This window comes from Oncorhynchus clarkii, chromosome 32, assembly GCF_045791955.1.
Source record: "Oncorhynchus clarkii lewisi isolate Uvic-CL-2024 chromosome 32, UVic_Ocla_1.0, whole genome shotgun sequence".
In the NCBI taxonomy this organism is placed as follows: Eukaryota; Metazoa; Chordata; class Actinopteri; order Salmoniformes; family Salmonidae; genus Oncorhynchus; species Oncorhynchus clarkii.
Genome location: NC_092178.1, coordinates 10,439,577 through 10,451,728, shown reverse-complemented (window position 1 = coordinate 10,451,728; position 12,152 = coordinate 10,439,577). Strand labels below are relative to the sequence as shown.

At 45.8% G+C, this 12,152-nt stretch overlaps 1 protein-coding gene across 1 annotated transcript in view; it reads left to right on the top strand.

Annotated features, from left to right (window-relative positions):
* The window catches only part of LOC139391743 (copine-4-like), a 32,834-nt gene that overhangs the window by 2,801 nt on the left and 17,881 nt on the right, over positions 1 to 12,152 (top strand). The window contains exons 2-9 of the mRNA XM_071139248.1: positions 311 to 394; positions 488 to 592; positions 2,227 to 2,406; positions 2,961 to 3,032; positions 3,144 to 3,218; positions 8,973 to 9,056; positions 9,795 to 9,884; positions 11,424 to 11,522. Of these exons, the coding sequence (XP_070995349.1) occupies positions 329 to 394; positions 488 to 592; positions 2,227 to 2,406; positions 2,961 to 3,032; positions 3,144 to 3,218; positions 8,973 to 9,056; positions 9,795 to 9,884; positions 11,424 to 11,522 (771 nt within the window). The 5' untranslated portion in view covers positions 311 to 328. The remainder of the gene's footprint in view (positions 1 to 310; positions 395 to 487; positions 593 to 2,226; positions 2,407 to 2,960; positions 3,033 to 3,143; positions 3,219 to 8,972; positions 9,057 to 9,794; positions 9,885 to 11,423; positions 11,523 to 12,152) is intronic.

The following is a 12,152-nucleotide window of genomic DNA, read 5'->3' as shown; positions in this document are numbered from 1 at the left end:
TGTGTGTCTGTGTGTCTGTGTGTCTGTGTGTTTGTGTGTTTGTGTGTCTGTGTGTTTGTGTGTCTGTGTGTCTGTGTGTTTGTGTGTTTGTGTGTTTGTGTGTCTGTGTGTTTGTGTGTGCGAGTCTTGACCTTGAACATAAGAACTGCTCACTGCTTACTCAGCACCACTGCATCTTCTCATGTTGTAACAGAGGAGGGGTTTGTTTAGGAGGGTGTGTTCTCCCTAAGGTGTGTGTGTGTGTGTGTGTGTGTGTGTGTGTGTGTGTGTGTGAGAGAGAGTTCTCACTAAAGTGTGTGTGTGTCTGCAGGCCCTGTGTGTGTCCAGCATGACTAACATCTACGAGTCTGCAGAGGCGACCCTCGGCCTGTGCAACTCTTCCTGTCTGACCAAGGTCGCTCATACACACTTTATTGATTGATGGATTGACAAAATGATTCATTGACAAATTGATTGATTGAACGATTGACTGCTTGATTGATGACAGGTTGAGCTGAGAGTGGCTTGTCAAGGGATCTCAGACCGAGATGCCCTTTCTAAACCAGACCCCTGTGTTGTCCTCAAGATGCAGTCACACGGACAGTGGTTTGAGGTACTGTCTCTACCTCCATCTATCTCTATCTCTCCCTCCATCTCTCTCTCTCCCTCCATCTCTCCTTCCATCCACCTATCTCTCTCTTCCTTTATCTATCTATCTATCTATCTATCTATCTATCTATCTATCTATCTATCTATTCAATTCAATTCAATTCAAGGGGCTTTATTGGCATGGGAAACATGTGTTAACATTGCCACAGCAAGTAAGGTAGATAATATATAAAGTGAATATATAAAGTGAAATAAACAATACAAATTAACAGTAAACATTACACATAGAGAAGTTTCAAAACAATAAAGACATTACAAATGTCATATTATATATATACAGTGTTTTAACAATGTACAAATGGTTAAAGGACACAAGATAAAATAAATAAGCATAAATATGGGTTGTATTTACAATGGTGTTTGTTCTTCACTGGTTGCCCTTTTCTCATGGCAACAGGTCACAAATCTTGCTGCTGTGATGGCACACTGTGGAATTTCACCCAGTAGATATGGGAGTTTATCTAAATTGGATTTGTTTTCGAATTCTTTGTGGATCTGTGTAATCTATCTATCTATCTATCTATCTATCTATCTATCTATCTATCTATCTATCTATCTATCTATCTATCTATCTATCTATCTATCTATCTATCTATCTGTCTGTCTGTCTGTCTGTCTGTCTGTCTGTCTGTCTGTCTGTCTGTCTGTCTGTCTGTCTGTCTGTCTGTCTGTCTGTCTGTCTGTCTATCTATCTATCTCTCCCTCTGTTTCTCTCCCTCTATCTCTCTCTCTGTTTCTCTCCCTCTCCCTCTATCTATCTCTCCCTCTATCTCTCTCTCTGTTTCTCTCCCTCTTCCTCTATCTCTTTCCCTCTCTCTCTCTCTGTCTCCGTGCCTGACTCAACTAGAAAAAAAAACATTTGCTTTTGCCACAGTTGAACTTACATTACACACACACACACACACACACACACACACACACACACACACACACACTCTTTACTTTGAGACGTTTATCAAGAAAATTCCGTTAAGAGGTCTGTAATATCAAATAAACAAATTCAGTCTATTTGAGGTTCAGTCACAATATGTTCCCTATAATCTAAAATCCTTCAGTTTGTTTGATAAAGCCAATATGGCTGAACAGGCTGGCAAACAGAATGCATAGCTCCCTCTTAGTGTTCTTGCTGCTAGGTCTTACTGGTGGACATGTCTCTAAGGACTCTCCAAGTGGGGACCTGAGATGGTTGCTGTCCTCTATTACGTGGTGCTGAACTTCAGAATGATGATGTGACTGCTGATATTTTACTCCTGTAAAAACTTCAAAGTGTGTGTGTGTGTGTGTGTTTGTGCGTGAGTGTTTGTGTTTGTGCGTGAGTGTTTGTGTTTGTGCGTGCGTTCATATGTCTGTGCGTGCGTTCATGTGTGTGTGCGTGTGTGTGTGTGTTGGTGCGTGCGTTCATGTTTGTGTGCGTGCGTGCGTGTGTGTTTGTGCGTTCGTGTGTGTGTGTGTGTGTGTGTGTGTGTTTGTGCGTGAGTGTTTGTGCGTGCGTTCATGTGTGTGTGCGTGCGTTCATGTGTGTGTGCGTGAGTTCATGTGTGTGTGTGTGTGTGTGTGTTGGTGTGTGTGTGTGTATAGGTGGACCGGACAGAGGTGATCCGTAGCTGTATCAGTCCAGTGTTCTCTAAGGTGTTACTGGTTGACTTCTACTTTGAGGAGGTGCAGCGTCTTCGCTATGAGCTACATGATATCAGTCCCGCTCACAACGGACTCAGAGACACAGACTGCCTCGGGGCTATGGAGTGCACATTGGGACAGGTAGGTGCACATGAGGACAGGCCAGAGCACGTTGTGACAGGACAGTGCACGTTGGGACAGGCCAGTTCGCATTGGGACAGGACAGTGCACGTTGGGACAGGCCAGTGCACGTTGGGACAGGCCAGTGCACGTTGGGACAGGACAGTGCACGTTGGGATAGGTCAGTGCACATTGGGAGAGGTCAGCGCACATTGGGACAGGTCAGCGCACATTGGGACAAGACAGTGTACATTGGGACAGGCCAGTGTACATTGGGACAGGACAGCGCACATTGGGACAGGCCAGCGCACATTGGGACAGGCCAGTGTACATTGGGACAGGCCAGCGTACATTGGGACAGGACAGTGTTCATTGGGACAGGCCAACGCACATTGGGACAGGACAGTGTACATTGGGACAGGCCAGCGCACATTGGGACAGGACAGTGTACATTGGGACAGGTTGTTGCATGTTAGGACAGAAGGAAAGATTAGTGTGGTATCTGCTATAACCCTTTCTACCTCTCTGTCTGTCTGTCTGTCTGTCTGTCTGTCTGTCTTTGCTGCACGTTGCAGATCGTGTCCCAGAGGAAACTGTCCAAAGCGTTACTTAAACAGGGAAACGCTACCAGCAAGTCCTCCATCACGGTACAAAGTTCACACACACACACACACACACACACACACACGCACACGCACACGCACACGCACACGCACACACACACATACAGACCGATGATGATGATCTTTCTGCTCTAGGTAACATCAGAGGAGTTGTCAGGTAATGATGACTACGTAGAACTCTCCTTCAGAGCTCGGAAACTAGACGACAAGGTGAGTGTGTGTGTACATACAGAATACAGTGGGTTTAATAATTAAAACATTTACATTTCAGTCATTTAGCAGACGTTCTTATCCAGAGCTACTCACAGGAGCAATTAGGGTTAAGTACCTTGCTCGAGGGCACATTGACAGTATGTTCACCTAGTCGGCTCGGGGATTAAAAGCAGCAATCTTTCTGTTAATGGCCCAATGCTCTTAACCGTTCCAGTACATACCGCTCCAGGCTACCTGCCGCTCCAGGCTACCTGCCGCTCCAGTACATACTGCTCCAGTACATACCGCTCCAGGCTACCTGCCGCTCCAGTACATACCGCTCCAGTACGTACCGCTCCAGGCTATCTGCCACTCCAGTACATACCGCTCCAGTACATACCGCTCCAGTACATACCGCTCCAGTACGTACCGCTCCAGGCTATCTGCCACTCCAGTACATACCGCTCCAGTACATACCGCTCCAGGCTATCTGCCACTCCAGTACATACCGCTCCAGTACATACCGCTCCAGGCTACCTGCCGCTCCAGTACATACTGCTCCAGTACATACCGCTCCAGGCTACCTGCCGCTCCAGTACATACCGCTCCAGTACATACCGCTCCAGGCTACCTGCCGCTCCAGTACATACCGCTCCAGTACATACCGCTCCAGGCTACCTGCCACTCCAGTACATACTGCTCCAGTACATACTGCTCCAGTGCATACCGCTCCAGGCTACCTGCCGCTCCAGTACATACCGCTCCAGGCTAACTGCCGCTCCAGTACATACCGCTCCAGGCTACCTGCAGTTCCAGTACATACCGCTCCAGTACATACCGCTCCTGTACATACTGCTCCAGTACATACCGCTCCAGGCTAACTGCCGCTCCAGGCTACCTGCCGCTCCAGGCTAACTGCCGCCCAGTACATACCGTTCCAGTACATACCGCTCCAGGCTACCTGCCGCTCCAGGCTACCTGCCGCTCCAGGCTACCTGCCGCTCCAGTACATACTGCTCCAGTACATACCGCTCCAGGCTACCTGCCGCTCCAGTACATACTGCTCCAGTACATACCGCTCCAGGCTACCTGCCGCTCCAGTACGTACCGCTCCAGGCTATCTGCCACTCCAGTACATACCGCTCCAGTACATACCGCTCCAGTACATACCGCTCGAGTACGTACCGCTCCAGGCTATTTGCCACTCCAGTACATACCGCTCCAGTACATACCGCTCCAGGCTAACTGCCGCTCCAGTACATACCGCTCCAGGCTACCTGCCGGTCCAGTACATACCGCTCCTGTACATACTGCTCCAGTACATACCGCTCCAGTACATACCGCTCCAGTACATACCGCTCCAGTACATACCGCTCCAGGCTAACTGCCGTTCCAGTACATACCGCTCCAGTACATACCGCTCCAGGCTACCTGCCGCTCCATTACATACTGCTCCAGTACATACCGCTCCAGTACATACTGCTCCAGGCTAACTGCCGCTCCAGTACATTCCACTCCAGGCTATCTGCCGCTCCAGTACATACCGCTCCAGGCTAACTGCCACTCCAGTACATACCGCACCAGGCTATCTGCCGCTCCAGTACATACCGCTCCAGTACATACCGCTCCAGGCTACCTGCCTCTCCAGTACATACCACTCCAGGCTACCTGCCGTTCCAGTACATACCGCTCCTGTACATACCGCTCCAGTACATACCGCTCCAGTACATACCGCTCCAGTACATACCGTTCCTGTACATACCGCTCCAGTACATACCGCTCCAGGACATACCGCTCCAGTATATACCGCTCCAGGCTAACTGCCGTTCCAGTACATACCGCTCCAGTACATACTGCTCCAGTACATACCGCTCCAGGACATACCGCTCCAGTACATACCGCTCCAGGCTAACTGCCGTTCCAGTACATACCGCTCCAGGACATACCGCTCCAGTACATACCGCTCCAGTACATACCGCTCCTGTACATACCGCTCCAGTACATACCGCTCCAGGACATACCGCTCCAGTATATACCGCTCCGGGCTAACTGCCGTTCCAGTACATACCGCTCCAGTACATACTGCTCCAGTACATACCGCTCCAGGACATACCGCTCCAGGACATACCGCTCCAGGCTAACTGCCGTTCCAGTACATACCGCTCCTGTACATACCGCTCCAGTACATACCGCTCCAGTACATACTTCTCCAGTACATACTGCTCCAGGCTACCTGCCGCTCAAGTACATGTCTTCAGAGATGAAAGAGGGATAGGACAAAGGAGAATGAAATGGGTGTGCCTAGGAGGGGTGGAGAAGAGCAAGAAGAGAAGGAGAGGAGAGGGCATTGGAGGGGTGGAGAAGAGAAGGAGAGGAGAGGGCGTAGGAGGGGTGGAGAAGAGAGAAAAAAGAGAATGAAGAGAAGGAGAGGAGAAGGCGTAGGAGGGGTGGAGAAGAGAACGAAGAGAAGGAGAGGAGAGGGCATTGGAGGGGTGGAGAAGAGAAGGAGAGGAGAGGGCGTAGGAGGGGTGGAGAAGAGAGAAAAAAGAGAATGAAGAGAAGGAGAGGAGAAGGCGTAGGAGGGGTGGAGAAGAGAACGAAGAGAAGGAGAGGAGAGGGCATTGGAGGGGTGGAGAAGAGAACGAAGAGAAGGAGAGGAGAAGGCGTAGGAGGGGTGGAGAAGAGAACGAAGAGAAGGAGAGGAGAGGGCATTGGAGGGGTGGAGAAGAGAACGAAGAGAAGGAGAGGAGAGGGCATTGGAGGGGAGGAGAAGAGAACGAAGAGAAGGAGAGGAGAGGGCATTGGAGGGGTGGAGAAGAGAAGGAGAGGAGAGGGTGTAGGAGGGGTGGAGAAGAGAACGAAGAGAAGGAGAGGAGGGGGCATTGGAGGGGAGGAGAAGAGAACGAAGAGAAGGAGAGGAGAGGGCATTGGAGGGGTGGAGAAGAGAACGAAGAGAAGGAGAGGAGAGGAGAGGAGAAGGCCAGGAGAAGAGGAGAGGAAGTGGAAGAGAGTGATTGATTATTCCTTAGCTGCAGTGGTGAAAAAAGTATTCAATTGTCATACTTGAGTAAAAGTAAAGATACCTTAATAGACAATCTCAAGTAAAAGTGAACGTCACCCAGTAAAATATGACTTAAATACAATTCTAAAAGTATCTATCTGGTTTTATATGCACTTATACAGTGGTGGGAAAATATTCAACTGTCGCACTTGAGTTAAAGTAAAACTTAAACGCTATACATCAAATTCTCTATATAATGTTACAGTATGTAAATTTTTGGGCGACCTGACCAAATTCACATTGAAATGTGTGTTATAGATCTGTCATTCTCATCAAAAGGAAGTCTAAGAAGCGGAAAATATGTTCTATGTAAGCCATCTCTATGCTTCTCGTTCTTAAGTTTCGTTTTTGCTTTTTGCTTATGGAAAATATTTTTTTCCACAGAGGTTTAGATGGTACAATGATTCTCTACAAAATGACTGCTTGTTTTGTCATATAAACTGAAATTAGGCTAACTATTTGTCACGCCCTGACCTTAGAGAGCCTTTTTATGTCTCTATTTTGTTTTGGTCAGGGTGTGATTTGGGTGGGCATTCTATGTTCTTTGTTTCTGGCCGAGTGTGGTTCCCAATCAGAGGCAGCTGTCTATCGTTGTCTCTGATTGGGGATCATACTTAGGCAGCCCTTTCCCTCCTTCTGTGTGGGATCTTGTTCTTGGTTTGTGTGCAGGTAGCTTGCACAACGAAGCTGTTCGGTCGTTGTATTCTTTATTGTTTTGTCTTTTCTAAAAGTTTCACTTCGTTAATAAATTATGTGCAACTCAAAGAACGCTGCGCCTTGGTCTCATCCTTCCGACGACACCTGTTACACTATTAGAATTTCAGCATCCAGGAAATGGCAGAGCGATTTCTGCATATTGCATTTTCAAGCAAATCAGATGGCACAATTGTATTGTTTTTAATTTATTTATGGGCAGCCAGGGCCACACTCCAACACTCAGTCGTTATTGCCAGAGGCAATAAGGAGGACAACCCGTTATATTGATGCGTGAATTGCACCATATCGCTGTCCTGTCTGAGCATTTGAAATGTAGTGAGTCATTTTTTTGTTGTAGTAATTTTCACAAAGTCAGCTGCCTCAGTTTGTATGATGGCAATTTGCATATACTCCAGAATGTTATGAAGAGTGATCAGATGAATTGTAATTAATTGCTAAGTCCCTCTTTGCCATGCAAAAACTACATTCCACTGCATTTCAGCCCTGCCACAAAAGGACCAGCTGATATCATGTCAGTGATTCTCTCGTTAACACGGGTGTGAGTGTTGACGAGGACAAGGCTGGAGATCACTCTGTCATGCTGATTGAGTTCGAATAACAGACTGGAAGCCTCAAAAGGAGGGTGGTGCTTGGAATCATTGTTCTTCCTCTGTCAATCATGGTTACCTGCAAGGAAACATGTGCCGTCATCATTGCTTTGCACAAAAAGGGCTTCAAGGATATTATTGCCAGTAAGATTGCACCTAAATCAATTATTTATCGGATCATCAAGATCTTCAAGGAGAGCGGTTCAATTGTTGTGAAGAAGGCTTCAGGGTGTCCAAGAAAGTCCAGCAAGCGCCAGGACCGTCTCCTAAAGTTGATTCAGCGGTATCGGGGCACCGCCAGTACAGAGCTTGCTCAGTAATGGCAGCAGGCAGGTGTGAGTGCATCTGCACACACAGTGAGGCGAAGACTTTTGGAGGAAGGCCCGGTGTCAAGAAGGGCAGCAAAGAAGCCACTTTTCTCCAGGAAAAACATCAGGGACAGACTGATATTCTGATATTCTGGTACAGGGATTGGACTGCTGAGGACTGGGGTAAAATAATTTTCTCTGATGAATCCCCTGTACGATTGTTTGGGGAATCCGGAAAAAAGCTTGTCCGGAGAAGACAAGGTGAGCGCTACCATCAGTCATGGGTCATGCCAACAGTAAAGCATCCTGAGACCATTCATGTGTGGGGTTGCTTCTCAGCCAAGGGAGTGGGCTCACTCACAATTTTGCCTAAGAACACAGCCATGAATAAAGAATGGTACCAACACATCCTCCGAGAGCAACTTCTCCCAACCATCCAGGAACAGTTTGAACAATGCCTTTTCCCGCATGATGGAGCACCTTGCCATAAGGCAAAAGTGATAACTAAGTGGCTCGGGGAACAAAACATTGATATTTTGGGTCCATGGCCAAGAAACTCCCCAGACCTTAATCCCATTGAGAACTTGTGGTCAGCCTTATTAAGAGGCGGGTGGACAAACAAAAACACACAAATTCTGACAAACTCCAAGCATTGATTATGCAAGAATGGGCTGCCATCAGTGGTGTGGCCCAGAAGTTAATTGACAGCATGCCAGGGCGGATTGCAGAGGTCTTGAAAAAGAAGGGTCAACACTGCAAATATTGACTCTTTGCATCAACTTCATGTAATTGTCAATAAAAGCCTTTGACACTTATGAAATGCTTGTATTATACTTCAGTATTCCATAGTAACATCTGACAAAAATATCTAAAGACACAGAAGCAGCAAACTTTGTGGAAATTAATATTTGTGTCATTCTCAAAACTTTTGGCCACGACTGTAGTGGAAAAGTTGTAAAAAAATATAAATAATAGTACAGACACCCCCCCAAAATGATTTAAGTTGTACTTCAACATATTTTTTTTTACTTAGTTACTTTACACCACTGCTTAGCTGAATAAACAATTGATCAAGCTGATTTTCTGTGTTTTTCTGTAGGATTTCTTCAGTAAATCAGATCCATTTTTGGAAATCTTCAGAATAAATGACGATGGCAGTGGATCACTTGTTCACAGAACTGAGGTAAATTGCACACAGACTCACATTTTAGTCATTTAGCAGACACTCTTATCCAGACCGACTCACAGGACCAATAATGGTTAAGTGCCTTGTTCACATGGGAACATTGCCAGATGTTTCACCTTTTCGGGTCAGGGATTAGAACCAGCGACCTTCTGTCTACTGGCCAAACGCTCTTAACCGCTAGGCAACCTGCCACCTGCCCACTCACCGACAGTATGAGCACAGATGATGATATTGATGTGTGCAGTGGTAGAAAAAGTACCCAATTGTCATACTTGAGTAAAAGTAAAGATACCTTCACCCAGTAAAATACTACTTGAGTAAAAGTCTTAAAGTCTTTGGTTTTAAATATACTTAAGTATCAAAAGTACATGTGACCTTAACCCTATTAAGCAAACCAGACAGCACTCTTGCTGTTTTCCCCATTTACGGACAGGCAGGGTCACACTCCAACACTCAGACATCATTTACAAACCAAGTATGTGTGTTTAGTGAGAACGCCAGATCAGAGGCATTAAGGACGACCAAGGATGTTCTCTTGATAAGTGTGTGCATTTGACCCTGTTCCTGTCCTGCTAAGTACGGACTAAAAAAATATGCCGTAAAAATTATTTTCTTTAGGAATGTAGTGAAGTAAAAGTAAGTTGTCAAAAAATTGAAATAGTAAAGTACAGATACCCCCAAAAACGAGGTAAGTAAAAAAGAAGTAAGTAGTACTGGTCTTGTGTGTGTTCTCAGACGGTGATGAATGACCTCAGCCCGGTGTGGAAGTCATTCAAGGTCTCTCTTAACACACTGTGTAGTGGAGACCACGACCGCCAACTAAAGGTAAGATCCCGACCATGACCTGACCATAACATCCTCTAACCTGACCACATGCAACTGATGGTGACGAGTGACCTTGCCTAAGATTTGAAGAGGCTTTAGCTCAGCTGCCTAACACGGTCTTGTGACACACTGACGACACAGTTGTTGTTTTTTAAAGTCAGTAAGATATTCATGCTCATGTGTGTGTGTGTGTGTGTGTGTGTGTGTGTGTGTGTGTGTGTGTGTGTGTGTGTGTGTGTGTGTGTGTGTGTGTGTGTGTGTGTGTGTGTGTGTGTGTGTGTGTGTGTGTGTGACTCTTTAACCTTACAGAGATTCTAAACGGTATTGTCTTCATGAATAAAACATGATTTCATTAATTATTCACAAGCCTCTTAACACCCCGTGTCTCTTGTCAGCCCTGTCAACGGGGAACACACACACACACACACACACACACAGTTACCTGCTTAAAAATTCCGTAAGTAGAACAGAGTGGACTGAGTTAGGTCTGTGTGAGTTCTGAATCAAAGATTATTGTGTTACGTCTGAATCAGTTATCATTGTGTTAAGTCTGAATTATATTGTGGAGCTATGTCTGAATCAGTTATCATTGTGTTAAGACTGAATTATATTGTGTAGCTATGTCTGAATCAGTTATCATTGTGTTAAGTCTGAATTATATTATGTAGCTATGTCTGAATCAGTTATCATTGTGTTAAGTCTGAATTATATTGTGGAGCTATGTCTGAATCAGTGATGTTTGTGTTAGGTCTGAATCAGTGATCAGTTAGAACAAACAGAAGAAAACGTTTTAAAACAGAATAGATACGACAAATATGATGACCGATTTTTGCTCTCTGTTCTGAAATGTTTTAATTTAGCTCATTTTGCACCCTAATAAACATGACTTAGCTCATTCGCAGCCTAAGAAACATGACTTAGCTCCATCGCTGTCTAATGAACATGACTTAGCTCCATCGCTGTCTAATGAACATGACTTAGCGCCATCGCTGTCTAATGAACATGACTTAGCTCCATCGCTGTCTAATGAACATGACTTAGCTCCATCGCAGCCTAATAAACATGACTTAGCTCCATCGCAGCCTAATAAACATGACTTAGCTCCATCGCAGTCTAATGAACATGACTTAGCTCATTCGCAGCCTAAGAAACATGACTTAGCTCCATCGCTGTCTAATGAACATGACTTAGCTCCATCGCTGTCTAATGAACATGACTTAGCTCCATCGCAGCCTAATAAACATGACTTAGCTCCATCGCAGCCTAATAAACATGACTTAGCTCCATCGCAGTCTAATGAACATGACTTAGCTCCATCGCTGCCTAATGAACATGACTTAGCTCCATCGCTGTCTAATGAACAGTCCCAACCTTGATAGGTACACACACACACACACAAACACACACACTACAGCTGAGTCCCTCTCAGCGTCTCCAGATTAATATTTAGCCCCCCCCCCCCCCCCACCTAAACCAGCTATCAATCATTCAGCATGGCATTTATGTGTGTCTCTGTGTGTGTGTGCGTATATGTTTCAGTGCACAGTGTATGATTGGGACTCCAATGGGAAGCACGACTTCATTGGAGAGTTTCAGACCACCTATAAGGAGATACGGACAGACCTGGAGGGAAGACAGGTACACCCTAACCCAACCCTAACCCAACCCTAAATCTAACAGAACCCTAACTAACCCAACCCTAAATCTAACAGAACCCTAACTAACCCAACCCTAACCCTAAATCTAACAGAACCCTAACCCTAAATCTAACAGAACCCTAACCCTAACCCAACCCCAACCCTAAATCTAACAGAACCCTAACCCAACCCTAACCCTAAATCTAACAGAACCCTAACTAACCTAACCCTAAATCTAACAGAACCCTAACCCTAACCCAACCCCAACCCTAAATCTAACAGAACCCTAACCCTAACCCAACCCTAAATCTAACAGAACCCTAACCCTAAATCTAACAGAACCCTAACCCAACCCTAAATCTAACAGAACCCTAACCCTAACCCAACCGTAATCCTAAATCTAACAGAACCCTAACCCAACCCTAACCCAAAATCTAACAGAACCCTAACCCTAACCCAACCCTAAATCTAACAGAACCCTAACCCTAACCCAACCCTAAATCTAACCGAACCCTAACCCAACCCTAACCCTAAATCTAACAGAACCCTAACTAACCCAACCCTAACCCTAAATCTAACAGAACCCTAACCCAACCCTAACCTTAAATCTAACAGAACCCTAACTAACCCA